The sequence below is a fragment of the Ips typographus genome, linkage group LG1, assembly GCF_016097725.1.
Source record: "Ips typographus isolate SLU linkage group LG1, UJ_Ityp_2.0, whole genome shotgun sequence".
Classification (NCBI taxonomy): Eukaryota; Metazoa; Arthropoda; class Insecta; order Coleoptera; family Curculionidae; genus Ips; species Ips typographus.
Genome location: NC_138422.1, coordinates 5,754,892 through 5,775,573, shown reverse-complemented (window position 1 = coordinate 5,775,573; position 20,682 = coordinate 5,754,892). Strand labels below are relative to the sequence as shown.

At 32.3% G+C, this 20,682-nt stretch overlaps 3 protein-coding genes across 4 annotated transcripts in view; 1 reads left to right on the top strand and 2 right to left on the bottom strand.

The window, feature by feature from the left end:
- Gprk1 (G protein-coupled receptor kinase 1) overlaps positions 1-20,682 on the top strand; it is a 73,777-nt gene that overhangs the window by 18,429 nt on the left and 34,666 nt on the right. The window contains 1 exon segment of the mRNA XM_081984197.1: positions 6,404-6,474. Coding sequence (XP_081840323.1) covers positions 6,404-6,474 — 71 coding nt within the window.
- Positions 1,694-3,183, bottom strand: LOC145732171 (uncharacterized). The gene is made up of 5 exons (XM_081984277.1): positions 2,755-3,183; positions 2,472-2,572; positions 2,120-2,419; positions 1,959-2,034; positions 1,694-1,896 (listed from the first exon to the last, which is right to left on the bottom strand). The coding sequence occupies exons 1-5, from the start codon at positions 2,843-2,845 to the stop codon at positions 1,706-1,708; spliced, it is 759 nt and encodes a 252-aa protein (XP_081840403.1). The 5' UTR covers positions 2,846-3,183; the 3' UTR covers positions 1,694-1,705.
- Positions 8,102-20,012, bottom strand: LOC145732137 (dynein regulatory complex subunit 3-like). 2 transcript variants are annotated; one of them, XM_081984230.1, is made up of 12 exons: positions 19,855-20,012; positions 18,071-18,163; positions 17,809-17,987; positions 17,595-17,740; positions 16,205-16,364; positions 15,944-16,146; positions 15,685-15,894; positions 8,901-9,051; positions 8,761-8,846; positions 8,558-8,708; positions 8,427-8,502; positions 8,102-8,369 (listed from the first exon to the last, which is right to left on the bottom strand). In XM_081984230.1, exons 2-12 carry the CDS (start codon positions 18,158-18,160, stop codon positions 8,187-8,189), a joined length of 1,635 nt encoding a protein of 544 aa, XP_081840356.1. In that variant the 5' UTR covers positions 18,161-18,163; positions 19,855-20,012; the 3' UTR covers positions 8,102-8,186. The 2 variants fall into 2 exon arrangements, with proteins under 2 accessions (XP_081840356.1, XP_081840347.1); XM_081984221.1 differs by lacking the exon at positions 19,855-20,012 and adding an exon at positions 18,863-19,007.

Sequence of the window (20,682 nt, the reverse complement as noted above, 5' to 3'; positions counted from 1 at the left end):
TCGTCATCAATGATATTTTATTCTGCGGGACCAAGGTGCCTATTCTAACTGCATTTCGACTTAGAAATGAATTTCGACGTCGAAATTCATTGATGACGTAGCAATTTCGATGGTTGGTGTGTTTTCTAGGGATTTTTACTTTCTTAGGTTAAGATGAATTTTCGACTAAGTTGGTAATGTTGAGTTGACAGTTGACAGTTGTTTTCATGTTTATTCTGATTTATGAGTTTACTTTACGTGCTTCCTGAAGACTTTTGATTTTTCTGCATTACCTCGTGTATTAAATTAAGTTTTGAGTATGGCTTTTCAATTCGTGAATTATTTAGTCGTGGAAGATATGGAACGTGAGGAAGAACGCAATCGAATGCGTTTATTCCGACGAACCATAAGAGATGCACAAAATCCATTTTCTATCTCGGAGCAAGAGTTTGTGAAAAACTTTAGATTGAATAAAGAAGCATCTTTGGATATCATAAATATATTAGCTCCTCATATGGAACAAGGGACGCAAAGAAACAGGCTGCCTGTAATGTTAAGAGTAAGTAAAATTTTTTTACAACAGTACTGGAATAATTATCAGATTCATTTTATAGGTGTTAACAGTATTCCATTTTTTGGCTGTTGGAAGCTACCAGAGAAGCGTTGGTACCAACATATTGTCGTGCTTGAGCCAAACAATGGTTAGCCGTTGCATAAATGAGGTGATTAACATTATTATTCGTCGGTTAATGAGGAACTGGATCAAATTTCCTAGTAATGCCAACCAAAGAAATGCCATTAGAGACAAGTAACTATTTCTTTAATATTACAATTAGCAGAGACATAAATTGTTGCTTTATTTAGGTTTCTTAGAGAGCACCAAATGCCTGAAATCATAGGTGTTGTGGATGGTACTCATGTGGCAATTACCATGCCACATGAGAATGAACATGTTTTTGTTAACAGAAAAGGCTATCACAGTCTTAATTGTCAACTCGTAAGTACTAAGAAATACACAAATTTCCATATTACCTTGAAAACTGTTTATGATTTGTAGGTTTGTGATGCAGAACTAAAAATTTTAAACATAGTAGCAAGGTGGCCTGGTAGCACTCATGACGCTTTTATCTGGAGATCCAGTATTGTGGCTCAGATTATGAGAGGAAACTTTGAAAATATTAATGACAACAGCAAAATTATGGGTATGAATACAACATAGTCATATAAAAATAATGATTGTAAAAAATTGGTGATTGCTTTTAGGAGATTCTGGTTATCCCTGTTTACCATGGTTGTTAGTGCCTGTTGCAAATGTTAATTCTCCACAAGAACAAAGGTTTAATCAAACATTCAAAGCATGCAGAAGTACTGTTGAAAGGTGCATAGGGCTTCTCAAAGGCAGGTTTAGATGCTTACTAAAGGATAGAGTCCTTCATTATTCTCCAGAAAAGGCTGCAAGAATCGTAATGGCTTGTTGTGTACTACACAACATTGCCATTCACTACAGGGTAGCAAATCCAGATCCACAATGGGATGAAATAGACATAAGGCAAGGGTTGGTACTTCCACAAGTTCCGGCAGCTGCTGCAGACAATGTCTTACGAAGATTGGGTCAGCAAACCCGGCATTTATATATACAAAGATATTTTGTATAAATTTTTACTTTACCTTTGTTATTTTATAAAAGGTAAAGATTGATAAATAAATACACTGATTTTAGAAATAGCTAATTAGTTTTATTTTTTAAAATCTCAATTAATTCCCTTAGAAGGTTATTGGTTTCCCGATGAATTTCATTTTGTGTATCCAGTCTATGGAGAACACCCTCTATATTTGTGTTGAGTCTCTCAGACTGGCCAGAAAATGTTTGAAAGGCCTGCTGGCTTGTGGTTGCCTTCCTTTTACGCCCTTTCTTTGCTATAAATTAACAGCAAATAGTATAATTTGTTTAATTGGTGTTACACACATTATACACTTACGAGTAAAAGTGGTTGCACCTTCATTCGAAGTGTCATCATAGGAACCAGGTGTATGTGGTTCTGACAATACATCATCCTAGATAAAAAAATAAAAATATAAGAAAGGCATAAAACTTTGTTTCATAAAAATAAGATAAAAAAAGCTCATTTTCTCTACTTACTTGGCTTACAACATCTTCCTCATGAGAGTCTATGGCTGATGAACACTCAGCCATTACTTCATATGAAGGTCCTGCTACTGGCTCAGTGAAGGCTGTTACTGCTGGTAATTCTTCACTATCCAAAGCCAGGCCAGCAGGGACTTCCAGCCCATGGACAGCTTCTTGTGTTAAAAAAGCAACCATCCTCTCTTCAAAGTCGGTTAACTTTTGATTGAATTGGGGACCTCCTCCTGTTGCTTGTTGGTTCCTTCTTATGGCTGCAGCCTTACCCTTCACTTTATTTTTCAAGTCTATCCAGACCTAAATAAAATGTTACTTAAAACATATCAAAAATGAATACAACAAAACTTACTCTTTGCCACTTGGCACTAGTTTTTTTTGGTCCTCCAACAGAGTTTAACTCTGTGGTCAACACTTCCCACAAAGCTGCCCTAATTTTTTTTCCATCAGGACCTAACAAATCAGAATTGTTATTATAATGTTCCATACTTTTGTATATTGAAATCTGTCCACATTTTATTAAATAACATGTTCAACAAAAGGTAAAAACATGTTAAAAATATGAAACACACTTGCAAACATGTTGATAAATAAAAAGTGAGAATATATTAATCATTTATATAATATTTACATACCTAATAATTTGCTTTTCGCAAAGTCTGGATGTTCTTCCATAAAACATATAATAATTTCTTTTTGTGCCGCTGTTACTTTCACTTCAGACATTTTCGTTTTCTTTTCGAGGTGCACCACGTGAACAACGAATACAACATGGCCAAACCAAAAGCCGAAAGGGTTAAAAAGGTACGCTAAACCCAACAACAAAGGGCCCGAAAATTCAAAATTCTAACCTTCAAATTTTCAACAGAATTACGGTCGACACAATTTCGACGTCGAGATTACAATTTCAACCAGTCTCGAGCAGTTGAAATTAACTTCGACTATCGAAAAACAATGACGTCGTGACTTTAGTTCTACGTCCTCCACCAGAGGGATTTTGTCGCATTTTCGACTGGCGACCGGAGATTTCGACGTCGAAATGCAGTTAGAATAGGCACCCAAGGCCAAGAAATATGAAACGTGGGGTCGGTCAGGCTATCGTTTTCATTGGCAAGTCGAGTCATCGTAATATACGAATCGTTAACGTAATAGCTGTTTCGCTACCGACCGTATTTACTATTTTAATAGAATAAATTGCCGGGGCAGTCGATAATGTCAATAAGACAGCGGCGATTCCCTATTTTATGTTACGCAAACCTGGTTGAATAATCCCAACGGATTTTACTGTAATGGACAGATTTTATTAGAGAAGGTTTGAGCACGGATTCAATTAGTCGAAGTTGTAAAGACCAGTTATTGCTCGTAAATTAACTCTAATTTTAGAGCAAGTACTTAATATAAACTCAGTTATTGATACTGAACATGACAAGCGATGATTTCTAATTATTAAATTGGTATTTTGTAAATTTTAATTAAAGCTAGATTACCACATCATGGTACTAATAATAGATCAGATCTAACTTAATTGATTATACTTTGCGTAACTTTTTTTAAATTGGAAAATTAATTATCTATTCAGAATACGTATTACAAACATACAGGAAATGCAAAAATTATCATAAAAGGAAATGTTCGATGTTGTCATAGTTTTAGTTTTCGAGATACATGCAAAAAATAACCTTATCTATCCGTAACAACAGCAAGTTTGTTGTTAAATGAATTACAAGTTGAATACTGCATGTTATGCTCTCTTGACTAGGAAGCATCGGTGGTATTATACTAGAGCAATTTCATTTCGATGCTTCGATATGGAATTGTGTTTTGGGGTAATGCCAGCAATTTGGAACAACCTTTTGTTATCCAAAAGAAAGCTTTAAGAGTAATTTTAAATCTGTCATGTAGGGGAGTTTTTCGTCAGCTGAATTGCACTTTGATTATCCACTTGAAGTTCTGTCAGCAAGTTCTTCAATAACTGCTTTTAAGTATAACAACTCATTAGTACACTCAGTTGCTGCAATAAACTCAGCTTCTGTGCTTGAGAACGATACTATAAGTTGTTTACGAGATGACCATGCTACTGAATCTCCACAGTAAAATACCTATAATGTAACCTGTGGTACTTTTCCTGGTCTCCTTGTCCCCTGCAAAGTCCCTGTCACAGTAAGCTATCAGTTTCTTGTGTCTTCGTATAACTGATTCCATATGTCTTTGTTCCTTATATATCGTAAAATTCGCTTTGCATTGGTGACATCAATGGGATTTGGATTATCTAGTCGCAGACATTTACTGCATAGGATATATCAGGTGCGATGGGCCTTCAAAAAAAAACTAACGCAATAAAATTTAGAAAAAAGTTGTTAAACAAAATGCTAATTATTATTATTTAACTACCTAAAGGCAAACTTAATAGAGATTTTTGTTTTTAAATTAGTTGGGACATTGTTGGCACATGAATGGAGAAAATTAAGCATTCAATACATATTATGGATAAAATATTTAAGTTGACTGTTTGTCACTTCCTTCTCAATCTGGTAAGGTATAAAACTAATATATTATATGAACTAGAAAGACAATGTCACAATATGTCGAACGTTATTTTTTTTTTACATAAATTAAGTCTAAAAACGACACTTTCTAGCAAACTAATACTGAGAACAAACCATTCAAATTCATCTTTTTTTCTACTATCGCTAAATTGCGATCATAATACCATATCATAAACTCCAAAACATGCATAATGACCATTCATAACAGAATGTTTGGTATATCTTCCAGGCAGATGTGCCTACCGAAATAGACAGATTATAGTCATAAACTGGATGGTGAGTTATGCATTTTTCAAATATTTACTTTACGTACAGAAACTGCATTCAAAAATGAAATACCTGTGGAGAAGCCATTCATCGTAAAAAGAGAAAACTTGGTATAAACGTTCTATCTATTGAAATATTATGGTCCCAGAAAACACGAAGATAATATTGGATTGGATTTTGTACGGTGGGTCCAAGATTTGATTCTGTATACAGGAATCTCGCTTCCCATAAGAGCTACTGCAATGGTTAAAATGGGGAATGTTTTAGAGAAGAACTTTTGCTTCGTTCTTCAGTTATTTTCGATAAACCCAAAGAAGCATTTTCAAAAGTGATATATTATCTAATTCGAAAAATTTTCGAATTTGGATTGAACATTGTTAGATCTTCCTGTGTAGTTCGTTTTCAATTCCGATGTTTCGGTTTTGAGATACCATCATCAACTTATTTTTTTCTTATGGACGCCATATTGCGTTTTTTAACTAGGAAAACAAAATGGCGTCTATAAAAGAAAGTTGATAATGATATCTCGAAACCGAAATATTGGAATTGAAAACGGAATACACAGAAAGATAGCCCTTAAAAAGTTGCTCAAATAATGTTCAAGTCAAATAAGAAAATTTTTCAAATTGCAGCACTTTTTTGAAAATGCTAATTTTTGGTTTTTGGAAAATAACTCATGAATGAAGCAAAAATTTAATGTTGTCAAAACTGTATCGGATTGCCCATTAAATTCTCTGAAACATTCCCCACACTCAGCGAGATTCCTGTACGGGAACTCGAATCTTGGACACACTGTAGAACTAAAAAATTTTAAGGAATAAAGAAAAAGAGAATAAATTGCATACTTGGCAACATGGTTTTTAATCTATTTGCGATTGCAAGAGACACATTAACAAACAGACACATAAGTATCAGCGTTGTCAAATGGTTAAATAGTTCCTGTGACATAGCATTTTTAAATCTTGATTTTCTCAGTTTTATTATAATTTTGAAGAAAAATTGCGCAAATTGCAATATTTTAGCATATAAGCTGTTCAAAACGGGAACAAAACATATTGTTATTTTTTTCACTGAAATTTAATTTCTCTTGTTTTGTGCAGTTTTTCTGTTCCTTTTTTATTCTAGACAAAATTAATTTTACTGTCAGCAGCATTCCTAATGCTTGTTTCCCCGACACTTCCAGGTAGATTTTAAGTCACTTGTATAATTTGAATTAAATTCTGCAATTTAATTAATTTATTAAACTAAATTCTTGGAACAAAAATAAAAGATTACAGAAATTGAGTAGGAGATTTTCTGATGGAAGCTGGCAGCGTGTTACAACCCATGTCGTCTGGTAAATTACACCTATTCCCTGAACTATTAACGGGGTCGATAAAATTCAAACAGTTTTTACCCGGAAAATTTTCCAGTTGAAATATTCACGACAATGTATCCGTCCCTACAGCACTAATCAAATTTTCTGTTTCAGGTTATCTGTTATTTAAGGAATTCTGTGAAAGTCTGGATCCCCCTTCGCCTCAAATTGCTTTTTATGAAAAGGTAAGTGTTTTTTACTTGACGTACCTAATAATACAGTTTTGTCTTCGACTTAGTTAATTATTCAGGCGTTGATTATGTATTGTACCTAATTAGTTGTTTCTACAACGGTTGCCTATGACCTGGATATTATTCTGCTGTAGGCAAAATTTATTTCAATTATATGTGTTTTGTAAACCTTTGACAACACTAACAAAGGTCATTATTTAGCTCATTAAGAGGACGAAAAATTTGTAACAAATGGGGCCAACTTGAGGAAGAAAGTGGATAAGGGCAATGAAGAAAAATTGTCTGGAAAAGCATCCCCATTGAAATATCTTAGGGAACAAATAACATTAATAAATTGGCTTGCTTCAGACCTTTTCTGTCCTTATTTGAGGCATTTACTGAAAAAAATTTCAGCGAGTCATAAAATTACGGTGGTCTTATGAAGGAAATTCTCTTGTGGTTAACTGTCGGATATATTGTCAGCAGAAATGTTTTAAACACAATTTAGTCTCTATTTGATTTAGTTTGGCATGTACTTTTTTTTCCTTATGAAGAATTAAACTAGATTTAAAAAAATTAATTAAATAAAATATTGTGAACTGTGGACATGAACCACAACAGGGTGTGGCTCATAAGTGCCAAACCATTGCACTTATCACTTATGTAATCTGAGCATTCACTTGGGTATGAGCACAAAAGTGGATGATAGCCACTGTTTAGGAATTTCTCCCTTATCATAAATGCGGTTAAAGAAGTCCAGAAGAATATCAACTACATCATCATCAAAGTGTTTGAAAGCTCTATGGGTATCTGGTCAGGATCTCTATCGGGGTTTCATAGTTTCCAAGATGAATACTATTTGTGATCTTAATATTTGTAAGTGCATACTGATTGATTCTAAGATCGGTTTTGGAGGTCATCATCGAAAAGTTTGTCCCCCACGTCAGTTATTATACGCCCATTCGTATCGTGGATCATATTACTAGCTAGTTTGACCTGAAAAGCTGTAAAATTTCTTTTTTAGTATTTCTATTTCCTCTCATCGAGCTTCTAGATATTCCTCTTTTGCTGTCTTCTCTGTACTGCTTTATTTGTTGTCCTGTACTCATCTTTGTTGCCTTATCTTATCTCTCATACAATCGTTAAGTTCTTTCTTAACTGTATCATGGATTCCTAAGGAGTTTTGGATGCATATAGTAGTTTAGACGTTTTGTGATCACTTTCCGCACTTGTTAGGTAAATAACTAAATATAATTTTAAGTGGGTGTAAACTGTAAACCTAGTCCATTTGGTGCAGAAAGTCGTTCCGAACATTTTTTATTTTTATTAGAAACAATAATTGAAATTCAAATATAATACCTTAAAATGAATTTACTTTAACAATTTCTGAAATGAAAATTTTGGGATCGTAAAAAAATAAGTGAATATCTTGCTGTAGTGTTCAGAAAAGTTAGTTTTAACCACTTTAATGCAACTGGAATGAACTTTGTATAACCAAACATATTACTTTTTTTTTTTTGTAAAAAATATAGCTCAACTTGTTAATTGGATTTCATTCCGTGTACTCATGGAATCGCGCAGATCTCTAGCTAATAATACGTCAATACTTGTGGAATTTGCTCCGTGCACGTATAGGTGAACGACCGGTTTTACAATTTTATTGTTCAAACAACATTGTTATGTTTAGTTAGAACTTTTAACACTAAAAGTAATCTATGCTTTTACTTTCAAATATCTTCTTCGTCTTCTCCATAATTTCCGACCTTTTGTTCAGCCGAGAGTGCTTCAAATTCCTCACGCTGTATATCCAAGAAATGGTTAATTTCTAGCAATTTGTATCTGTTTCGTTTTAGTTCATCCGTTTTGAGGTTGCTGCGTAAGTTTTCTGTCCAGGTTTTAGCTCTATTTACCTGAAATGTTTTGTGAAAATTGATAGAATGTTCTTAAAGACACTTGAAACACCCAACCAGTATATCTTCTCTTCCGTCAATGGTTTGCATGTGTATGTCATGGGTTGCAGACATGGCGTTATTAAGGGCATCCCTAAATTAAGTTTCTTTATTGAAACCACAAATAATTATGGCAATTTACTACTTACCGATCAGATAAAATATCTACTAAACTGGGTGGAATTTCCTGATCTGGATCAACGTTAATCGAAGTCATAAATCTAATGGCGGCATCACTTAAATTTTCCTCGTATGACACTTCGGCTGCACGTAAATTGGTAAATACTCCCTGAGCTTCCTCTACAATTATTACAGTTTTATATTACTGTGCTAGCTGTAAGTCAAATCTAACCTATGAAATTGTTTATCATTTCTTCGAGTGTTTGCCCAAACGTATCATTCACATCGTTGACTTGTTCGAACAGTGTAACTTCCAGCCTGCAAAAAGGGCAGAAAGTTATGAAGTGAATTAATTCGGTTTGTTCAAACAACCTCATCAAATTTTTCCAAGTGCTATGAATGAGATCTTCAAACACTTTTCGATATTCCTGGACTTTAGTGTGGAAAGTGTTTTCGGTGATGGCGTCATGCTCTAATTGGAGCTTCCAGTCTTTAATTGCAGCAAATATTTCGTTTCTTTTTTCTAAAATATGTAATATAATAATGCTGTTATAAAGGTGTCAAATGCAATTTGGTACAAATGTTATACAGATAAGGAGGACTGGAATCACCATATTTTGTTTGTAGGGTGAGCCCTTAAAGCACTGTGCATCCCAACCTCAAAATTTTAAATAACACCATCCCTTTTGTGAATTTTGCTTTAATTGAATACTAAAGTAGTGTTTTAGGGGTCTATCATCGCTACTCTTAAGCTTAAATTAACTTACAATATGCTGTTTATAGGTTTTCAATTAGTAATTTAATATGTAGAGCCAGGGGAAATAACGATAAAATGTTCAAAGTAGGGTTTTCTAAGTAAATACCAAATTGAATGGTAAACCCTTATTCTGAAAACTTTGTCCTGTAATAATTACGAGTTACATTATAGTCTCTTGCTAATCGTGTTGGAGGTACCTATTCGATTTTTTAATTTTTTTAGAATTTTGCATCATAATTTTGAAAATTCCGTATTACCATTTGTTTTGGGGTTTCAGCGACTGTAAATCGCTCAAAACGTTCGTCTTTAATTGCTCTTTCACCTTGTACGAATTGCACCACGATTTAACATATACAGGGTGTTCAAATAACAAAAAGTAAAACAGTTAAATTTGAAACTAACACTCACATTGTGTACGCGTTTACCCGGTTCTAAGTGAGTGTATGCCTAGTCCACTGGGTGCAGAAAATCATTCTGAAAATTTTTGGTATTTTGCAACATTTCCGTAACTCTAACAGTTTCTGAGAAATTTGATTTTTTTTTTGAAAATCATATCTAAAAATTTAAAAATTTCTTATCTCCGCTATTTTTGGGGTTTCATCAACTATGAAAAGCTCAAAATGTTTGTTTTAAATTGCTCTTTCATCTCGTTCTAACCGCAACATGATTTAACATATACAAAGTGTTTAAAAAACGAAAAAAAAACAGTTAAATTTGAAACTAACGTTCTGCCAGTTGTGACCACCTGTTTACCCGGTTCTAGGTAGGTGTAAACTAAGCCATTCTGAACATTTTTTCTCCTGCAAAAATTCCGTATCTCTAACCGTTTTTGACATATTTGTAATTTTTTTTAAATCTTCGCCATTTTTCGGGTCTGAAAATTTTTGATCTTTTGCAACTTGCAACGTTCCCGTAACTCTACCCGTTTCCGAAATATTCGACTTTTTTTATTTTTATTTTTTGTAAATTGCAACAAAAATTTTGAATAGTTGTGACCGCGTTTACCCGGTTCTAAGTGGGTGTAAACTTAGATCATTGGATACATAAAGTCACTCTTAACATTTGTTATCTCTTGCAACATCTCCGTTTAATTATCCGTTTCCAAGGTATTCGACTTTTTTAATTTTTGTAAATTGCATTTAAATTTTGAAAATTGAGTATTTGCGCTATTTTTGGGATTTCAGCGACTATAAAAAGCTCAAAATATTTGTCGTGGATTGCTCTTTCATTTTGGGCTAACCGCAACTCGATTGAACATACACAGAGTGTTCAAAAAACACAAAGAAAAACAGCAGTAGTCTAAGTAGGTGTGAACCTAGTCTGCAGAGTGTCATTCTGACACATTTCCGTAACTCTAACCATTTTCGAATTTCGACCTTTTTTTATGGACTTTCATCGTTATTTCCTCCGGCTCTTCATGTGTTTTTCAGTTATTTACTTAAACATTCTAAATTTTTAGCTGGTTTAGAATGTTGTATAATAAGTTTAATTGCTTGCTAGAGGAAAACACAAATCAATTTCATAATCATATTTTTTTGATATTATGAAAAGACTGATTATGTTTTTGTAAAAGTATTAGGTTTTTTTAATTAAAAATATTATTTAATCATTTTTTTAGTCACCCTGTATTGCAAAGCAATGAAAGTTGGCACAGCAGGGTATTCTAAATAAGAGGCTACCTTTGTCTTAATAATTAACCTAACTTGTACTTAAAATTTTGACTATTACTTTACTATAACGTTTACAGTATATTGAGTACTTGATTAACAAAAAAATATGTATAGTTATTAAAATCAATAAAAAAATAAATTTCAGTGGATGGTCAGATCTTCCAGACACACTGTAACTATTTTAGTGTAGATATTAAAAACTTAATTAGCAAAATTGCCAGTTGCTTTAATATTGTGATTTTTAATCGCATTTTGTTTTTTTAATATAAAGTGTTATAAATTAAGGCAATTAATAACAACTGCGAGCGACATAACTCAACTAGAATGCAGTAAACAATGTAGGTACTGCAAAACGTGGGGAAATTGCAGGGACAATGATTGAAAGCACCGAATGCGACACAAACTGCGAAAAAATGCTGCAAAGGGTTCAACAATCAATGAAATAACTCTTAATGAATAAAATAAAATTAAGTTAATTAAATTTAAATAAAAAAAAAAAATTTTTAAGTTAAATATAAACCTAAATTACTAGTCTGATGCTTGTTACGGGCATAAAAATTAGGTGAGTTTGTTTATAATATGACTAAAAAGGTACCCATTTCGAGAACATTCTGTATTTTAATTTTTTTTTTCCGTATTCTTATGACTGTGAGAAACAAATTAACTGAATGTAAACAAAAATTTTCTTAGTCCTCTTCATTCATGCTACCTCCTTTTTACATTATTCGAAATTAACTCTTATAAAGATTTTCAACTCAAAATTGGGACGTTCGATTACTTTAAAAGATTACCTAAATCTTCTTCGTTTATTTGTTCCCATTTTATAAAAATACGTTCTTATGGAATTATCTTGGGAGTAAAATTTATTTAAACTTTACCAGCTTTCAGAACATCTTTCGATAATCGGATAATTGTTTTCTTTGAGTGACAATGAATTAAATTTCTGCTTAACTTTTTCAATTAATACACAGTGTTAATGGGATAAAATATGTCAATATGCCAGAAAAATTTGTAGTTTTACGTTATTTTTAGCTCATCAATCTGCTTTAGATTGTTAATTAAGTATTTTCTAAAATAATTCAATTCCAAGATGGTATTGATATAAAGTGGATTGAAATTCTAGAATCTTGTTCATTTTTATAGAAAAAGAAAATTACGTACCTAGCAGTTAGTAGCAGCTAGCTATTAATACCCTCTTTAGCTAACATGTGGTAGGGATGTCTATCCCAGATCAAACATTCCGGAAATCGATTATTTTCCGGAAAAAATCAATCTTATCCATCGATATTTGACATGTGGTGTCGATTGAAATATCGATTTATTGAAGCCTAAATCGAATCGAAAATTAATTAGTTTCCGACTGAATTTTTGAACTATTCCATCATTTTTTAATAAAAGGGTAATAAACCATCTAGCTTTATATTGAATTTTTTGGTTGCTTTGCCTGAAAGTGGGCTTTTAAAAGTTGTTTAATAGAGCTGGCTTTAAAGTCAGATAAAAAATTAAAATAACAGGTTGATCGGATCGAATTCAAAGATCGATCTTTTTATCTCGATTTTTTTTGGGAAATCGATATTCAAAAATCGATTTGCTTATTAAAAATCGACATCCCTAACATGTGGGTATAGAGTGAAATAACCAAGGAAATAAGTATTTGACCAAAATTATGCTTTTCACTCTTTGAGCCACATGCCAACAGTAACATTTATCTTGATGGGCGCTATGAAGTACTATAATATACGTATAGTACTATAGTACTATATTGACACGTTTTTCGATCAAAAGTTGATTTTAAATTATGCAAGTCGCTTGGAAATTAGTAAATTAATAAAGCCATCAGTAAGAAAAGCCTAAAAAGCTGCATTTTTTTAAATAACATCCTGTATATTATATCCCTGCGCATCACTGTGTACAGGGTGAGTCAACGATAGAGTAATGTTAATTATATCATTAATTTCGAAAAATACAAAAAAATTTTAAATACATAAGTTTTAGAGAATATTTAGGTGCATAGTTTTAACTAACTTACTTATTTTACACGTCAAAGTTAGACGACACCTACATATTTGGTTTATCGTAAGCAATTTAGTTACAAACTTAGTTTGGTTAAGATAACAAAAACAAAAGTAAAAATTAAAAAAGTATAAATAAATCGCAGACAATTAATATTAGGTATATGACATACTTAATAAAAGTTAGTGTGTTTCATAAAAGCTATCAGAAAAAAGAATAATGCACAGGGTGTTCCATTTAAAAAAGACGAGATTTCTTAAGTTGAATTAGTTAAAGTATGTTTTAAAAAATGAACGCCTTGTATTATCTAAGAAAGTTTATCTGGATAAATCTTGTTTGTCCTCACTGTAGAATGTTTGCACCAAATATGAGTATTTTACCTTTAGAAACAATGGCGATACAGACAATTTTCCATCATAGTAAAAACTAATATGTTGCTGAAAAAATTCTAATATTAGAAAAACTATTAGATTTAGGTATATGACAGTTTTAAAATTTCATAGAGAATCTTTGTATTTTTAGAACCTAATGAAAAAAGAATTTTACTCTATCGTTGCCTCACCCTGTACAATCACAAATTTGTTTAAAATGATTGGATTTGCTGCTGAATTTTCAACGCAAATAAATACAGAAATATAAAATAAGCAAACATCCGAATTTATGTTTCAACAGACCATTGCTGCTTTTATTTAAAAATAAAGACTAACCACTAAAGTCCACAAAAAAATCCAGTTTTCAGGCATTTGATAGTAGACTTTGGTTGGACTCATTTTGGTCAAAGTCTAGCTTCAATGCGTCTTTCTACTTAACACTACTTTTGATTTATTAAAATTACTTATAACCATACAATAGATTGTTGTAATCTATTTAGAATCTACGCATTTTGTAACGCATTTCAGAAAATTGAACGTAAACCTTGAGTAATTACTTAAAAGTTTAAATTTCTTTCAATAATACTGGATAATAGTTTTAGAACGTAGGAACTTACTTTTTTAATCAGATTTTTTTTATCAGAAGAGTATTTGTTCGCAAGAATAATTACATAAAATTACAAATAAAAAATGAAAAAACTACATACAGGGTGATTGATGGTACCTTATGAAGTTTCTGCAAAACGGGACGTGTAAAAATGTTTTCAAAAATGCAACGTTGCCACTTATACCAAAATGGTATCCAGTTTGATATTTTAATTGAGCCACCCCACACAAATACAAATTATTGTATTTTTCGATCCGCTATTTGATTCTAATTATGGTTGTATAATATTTTTCTATGTTATATTCTTATAGTTTGCGAGCTTAAATACAGCTCCACAGAATTTTTATTACTCTGTAACTGACAATAGAAAATGTGATGTAAATTAGTGAGTTTTGCTAAACGTAAAAATTATTTTTTTAAATAGAACCCACTGTGTTTTGTTAAATATAATAAATCTGTTAAAATTACTTTCAAATATGTCACGTTCTTATACCTAAAGAATAATATTTTATAATTTAAACTATTTAAAGCACATTTGTGTAAGAATTTCGATTATCTTGGGATATTAACCTAAGGTAACCAATTATTATTATAGGCATATATTTACGCAGGAAATCATACTAATAATGCACAAATTAAGAAACTAAGACATTTTGATTAAAACATTTTTAGTTATTTAAATTACGAGACTCTTGCAGAAATGTGAATTTATTTCTGAAATCTTACTCTTTAGGTATAGGAATATAACAACTATTTGAACGAAATTTGAATAGTCTTTTATAATATTTAACAAAACACAGGGTGTGAAATTTACTTTTTCTACTAATTCCATTGGCGTAGGAATACAAATTTTATTAGAGCTTTGTTTGAGGAAAAACATTTAAATTAAATATGTATTAGGAAACAGTTATACAAAAATAATTATAATTAAATAGTAGATAGAAAGGTAGGTATAATAAGGTAACTGATTTTACAAAAAAATTGTTTGTCTTGTTTTCCAGAAATGTTTAAGGTACAGGTGACCATCAGTCACCCTGTATAAAACCGACTTCTGGAAAAAAATAAACTCATTTATTTTATATCAATTGAAAAAGTTAACTGTAAATCATTTATTTAGCAAAAACATATAAAACAGATTATCAAACTTCATAAAATATACCAAAAAATAGTATGCTAATTTATATTTTGCAGGCTTCTTCAGTCTGATACATACAGGCTTTTCCATTTTCAGAAAATTTTAATTTTTTAAAGAATATAGGTACCTATTTTGTTCGTAAAACAGTTTGTTAAAAACTGGATTTATTTAATTATTTTTGTATCACAAAATAGGCGTTGAGTTGCAACACTGCACGTTTTCACTTTGGAATGCAGTTAAACAAGAAAACATCATCTGTTCCATTATCTGGTCATTTTGGTGCCAAACCACGTTGATTAATTAATAATACAATTCAGATGTTACTGGTAACGAGTTTGTTTTTATTTTGTGTCAAGTATGTGTAGAAGACAATAATTATTTCCATAATAAGGCATTTAACTTTTCCACCAGGTGCCTTTCAACTTGTGTGAATAGCTTGAACTTTTAGTTGAAACACAAATTACTAAAATATTGACTGACAGATTTTAGATAAATTTAAATATTTATTTTTATAATTTACTCGTCATAAGTACTATTGACATTATACAACTTTTGTTTATACTACTTATGTGATCGTTTCATCTATTTGAATGGAATACCTACCTAAAAAAGATTCCATATATCCTATACTCTCAGTTTGATTATCTTTCTTAGCCTTCTCTACGCTTTTTGTAAAATGCTCAATTTCTATCTGTCTTTGAGCATAGTGTTTGGCACCCACATCAAAAATTTCTTTGCAATAGTTTATGAACTGCTGGTGATACTGGTCGTTCAATTCAATCACTTCATCTCCAAGGTCTAGCAACGCTTTCCCTGAAACGACCAGTTTGATAATTTCCTACGTTTTGATTTTATTCAGCACCTTCCTCATCATCCGCATACATGGCTTCGAACAATTTTTCGGTGTTCAAATACTCCACGAACATTTGGGAATGCATTTCAGCGTCTCGAACTATTTTTTCTTCAACGTCACGCTTTTCTTTTTCTTCGCTCTCTATTTTGTTTAGTCGTCTGAGTGGGTCTTCAAACTCCTGCGTGCCCTTCATACGTTCTCCTTCTGTAATTCTATTGTGTGTGTGTGTGATCAAAATTTGTAGCTTTAGTTAGCCATTAGTAATGTTACCTTTTGTATTCGTAGTAAACTAAAGTGGGCAGAAAAGCAGCTATGTATAAGCGAAAGTCCGGTTCTTCCGCACAAGGGTTACCGGCCATATTCAGTGACGTCAAAGCGGTAAATCTTCGAAAGTATGTGACGCATGTTTTGTCGCTAATGCGGTTTTTTCCTGTTTGGATGTTAAACATATACGTAAAGTCAAAGTAAATTAGGATGACGTCACATGTTTCAAAAGTTCATGCTAACAGAAAAAAAAACACATTAGTTGCATTAAGATTATTGATTGTTATTTCATTGCCACGACAAATGAATTGTTTTGGTGGCAAAACGTGTTGTTTACAATAAAAACTAATACAGTGTGTGTATATCTCAGAACATTGAATTGACACTGGCTGATGTAATATCAGTCTAAGATTCTGATAATTCAGAAGAAAATTTGAGTCATGTTTGGTCCCATCGACTAAAAGTGTTTTTTTTTTGGGGTTCTTTGGGTCCCAAATAGTGGGAAGCGACCATTGGGAGCTCTCCGAAAATTGGACTAAACTCAGGAAAATCGGAAAATGACACTTTTGAAGTTCTTGCCACAATTTGTCCTATATTTTAGCGAGGAGAAGTTATTTTCGGTGTTTTGGTCAATGTGAGATTCTAGGAGGGTCAGGAGACTTTAAAAGAAGTTTTGGTAGGGTTGCCTAACCCATAACCTACTTAAATTAGTCCATTTTAGGCAAATTTTTATTCATTTTAAGCGTTTCTTCAATTTTTTTTTAAGATAACTTTATTTTTTGACCGGACTTGGACAAAAGGGCGGAGGAAGGTCCATACTAAATAGAAACGTTTGCTCGACACCAATGGGCTTGGCTAAAATATCAAAACCACTGTCCAGTGGCGTAGATACAGAAAGATTACAGATTTTGATTTTTTCACCTTATTTTCTACGTCACTGAATATTTTTAAAAATTACAGTTTTTTTTTACTTTTCTTATTCATTTTGAACAAAAAGGTTTCTCTTATGAAATTCTGATTTGAAACTTCGTTTACAAGATAATTCAATTATCACGGTCAAAGACCCAAAATCAACCTAACCCAACTTAAAAATTGTCTTGAAAACGGTGAAAATGATCTTAAGCTTAAAAAATCTCTGTGTAGCCAGTTTTCATATTTTTCGACAAATTGAAAGACTTTTGCCACGACAAATGAATTGTTTTGGTGGCAAAACGTGTTATTTACAATAAAAACTAATACAGTGTGTGCATATCTCAGAACATTGAATTGACACTGGCTGATGTAATATCAGTCTAAGATTCTGATAATTCAGAATTCTAAAATTCAACTTTCTCATTATTTTATGGCAACAATGCACATTTGCTTACTTTGACTTATACATACAATGTTTGCTTACCAATACTAATTACTGTCAGTTTCTTTTGATTATCCATATTCTCGACAGTTTCAATAAGGTTCTCGTAAAAAGTAATCTTCTCCAGATTGATTAATGCGTCCAAATTCTCTATTTTGTTAATTTTATTGAAAGACAAATCCAATTCCCTGTAACACGTGCAAGAGATACGACATAGATTAATGATAATAGACCGAATATCCGGATGGGAGTTTACCTTAGGTGGATTAATGTCTCTAAGTTTTCGATCTTTTCAATGAAGTTATTGTTTAGGCTGAGCTTTACTAAAGATTTCAAAACCCAAAGATGATCAATTTTTAGAATGTACAGGTACTCGAAACGGATTTCCTGCACTTCTTCCAAAGGGATTCCTTCCAAGCTCAGTAATCGTCCGACCTTTATGGGGTTCAAGGATTAATTACAAAGTAATTGTTCTATCAACATCTCAAATGGATATTATAAAGTGTAAATTCGCTTACCTCTCCTTTGGGATATTGAAGCTCAATGCATTTTGCTATTAGTTCGTTGTCAATCACTCTTGGTTCTCGTTCTTTGCAAGGATTCAACATTGTCTGGAAAAAGTGACACTTTTTAAAGTATTTGAGGTTAAATTGTGTCACATTGATGTGACCAAATCCACGAAATGTTCATCATTTATGTCTGGTTTATACCTCTAAATTAATGTTAGTTCTACATGTGCAGCATTTGCATTAATGCTGCTAAAATCTGTTTGCAGAAGTGTCTTTAAACATTATTCATTCATTTCAAAGCTGCCTTTGGCTTGATTTATCAAATAAGACACTCCAATAATTATGTCACCAGGTATGAGATGATAAAATTCGCTCCATTTTAACGAAGAAAATAGAAAAATGGAAGAAAATTTCAAAAAATTGGGATTGATATACAAAAATCAAAACCTCACCATTTTAAAAAGTCACCTTTACATCTCTATATCTTTAAGAATAAGCTTGAAAACCACATCCAAGCTTTACTGGAACTGTCTCAAGTTCTACTAATTCAACAAAGCACCATGTATGTTGCAAAGCAATTATTCAGGGGATTTACTTAACAAAATTACGGGTTGCTTTTAGCAAACTTGTTCACAGCCAACACAGCTAATTATTCTTGAAAGAATGTGTGCAATTAACAATCGTTACGCGGTTTAAATAATTGAACGCACTGGTGACGTGAATTTGGAATGTTTTCAGTTTTTTTTTATTCAAATCGCCTATTAAAGGACTAATTTTTAGTTATTTATTACACTTGTTTACCTTTAATTTGTTTGAGTTTGGGTTTTCTAGGGGGTTGCCAAGTATTGGTTCCAAGATGTGGCTCTAGTAGCTGACATATGCGTTGACTTTTGGTTCTAAAGCCATTTATTTCATTTGAGTTAGTTCTCCGTCGCCTTCCATTACATGCATTTCTTATAAATATTACCTTAGCATTGATAAGTTACCGATATTCATTCACTCACCCAGAAATGACCGCTGCAAAGAGTTTACACACACAACAGAATTACATGGGAAAAGGTGTAAGACAAAGATTCTGATGTAAGTTTATGTCCTGTACGGTAGTATTTAAATTTCAAAGGAAATGAGACGTAATATGTCTCTGTTTTCTAATCCTTATTGGGAACAAACGGGAAAATAGTACAAAATTTGTCCGGTGGGACAAAACAAGATCTGCAATAAAGGGAAAAAATTCGTTGTGACAACATTATTGTCATAATTCTGAGACCGTTAAAGCAATTTAACTCAACTTTCGTACAAGTACTTATAAAATTGATACTCATTACTTGAAAGTAACTTTGGTCTAAGCTGTCGGTGTCGATACAAGAGAATTGGTTCACTTATTTTGAGCTACATTGATTTTTATATCTCTGGACTTCGCTCAAAGGGTTTTTTTGTAGGTGGCTTTAAGACCCAGTTTCAAGTCCTTGTACCAAATTTGATCGCTTTTTACTTTCAACGATCTGAGATTATGACAAAAAAACAACGATTTTTCTTAACTTAGAGGGCTGTATTTCTCTTAGGGTGAGCTCTTATAAACAATGCAACACACATGTCAACTTATTTTTTGAAGGAAAAACCACTACTTGCAAATTTATTTTAATTAAAATTAATCTGTCTGACAGTTATAGCAAAAAAATGATTTTTTAAACTAAATTTTGAAGGACTTTATCTTCTTTAGAAAGAGTTATTTTTTGATGGATTATTGACATTTAAAACTGGATCACCCTTTATAAAACTATACATTTTCATACCTTTCTCGTTAACAAAATTCTATCCCAGCCTGGTTTATCGATCGGATAATGGAGCACTTATTCAATATTTATTCAAAATCGGCCACGAACGTTCCTATCACTAAATATTGTTAAACGTTGCTTTTTGTGTAGCACAAGTAAATGGTCCCGTAACCGAACAATAAAACCGTGCCATTAAATCTATTGATTTAATTTTAACTTGATAGTTGTCCTGGAAACTAGGATATTCCATACACGATATGAACAGGCAGTTCGTTCACACCGGAATTAAAAACTTTTGTTTTTGCCATCATGGTATTGGAAACGCACAAGGTGTGTAGGAGTTTCACGAATATCGTTCATTTAAGAGTTTAAAAAGAAAATCTTAAAAGGTGATTGAAAACATTGCAGAGAAGATAATTAGACTAACTTTAACAAAATTTGAGTCATGTTTGGTCTCATCGACTAAAAGTGTTCTTTGGGTCCCAAATAGTGGAAAGCGACCATTGGGAGCTCTCCGAAAATTGGACTAAACTCAGGAAAATCGGAAAATGACACTTTTTAAGTTCCTGCCAAACTTTGTCCTATATTTTAGCGAGGAGAAGTTATTTTCGGTGTTTTGGTCAATGTGAGATTCTAGGAGGGTCAGGAGACTTTAAAAGAAGTTTTGGTAGAGTTGCCTAACCCATAACCTACTTAAATTAGTCCGTTTTAGGCAAATTTTTATTCATTGTCAGCGTTTTTTCGATTTTTTTTTAAGATAACTTGATTTTTTGACCTGGCTTGGACAAAAGGGCGGAGGAAGGTCCATACTAAATAGAAACGTTTGCTCGACACCAATGGGCTTGG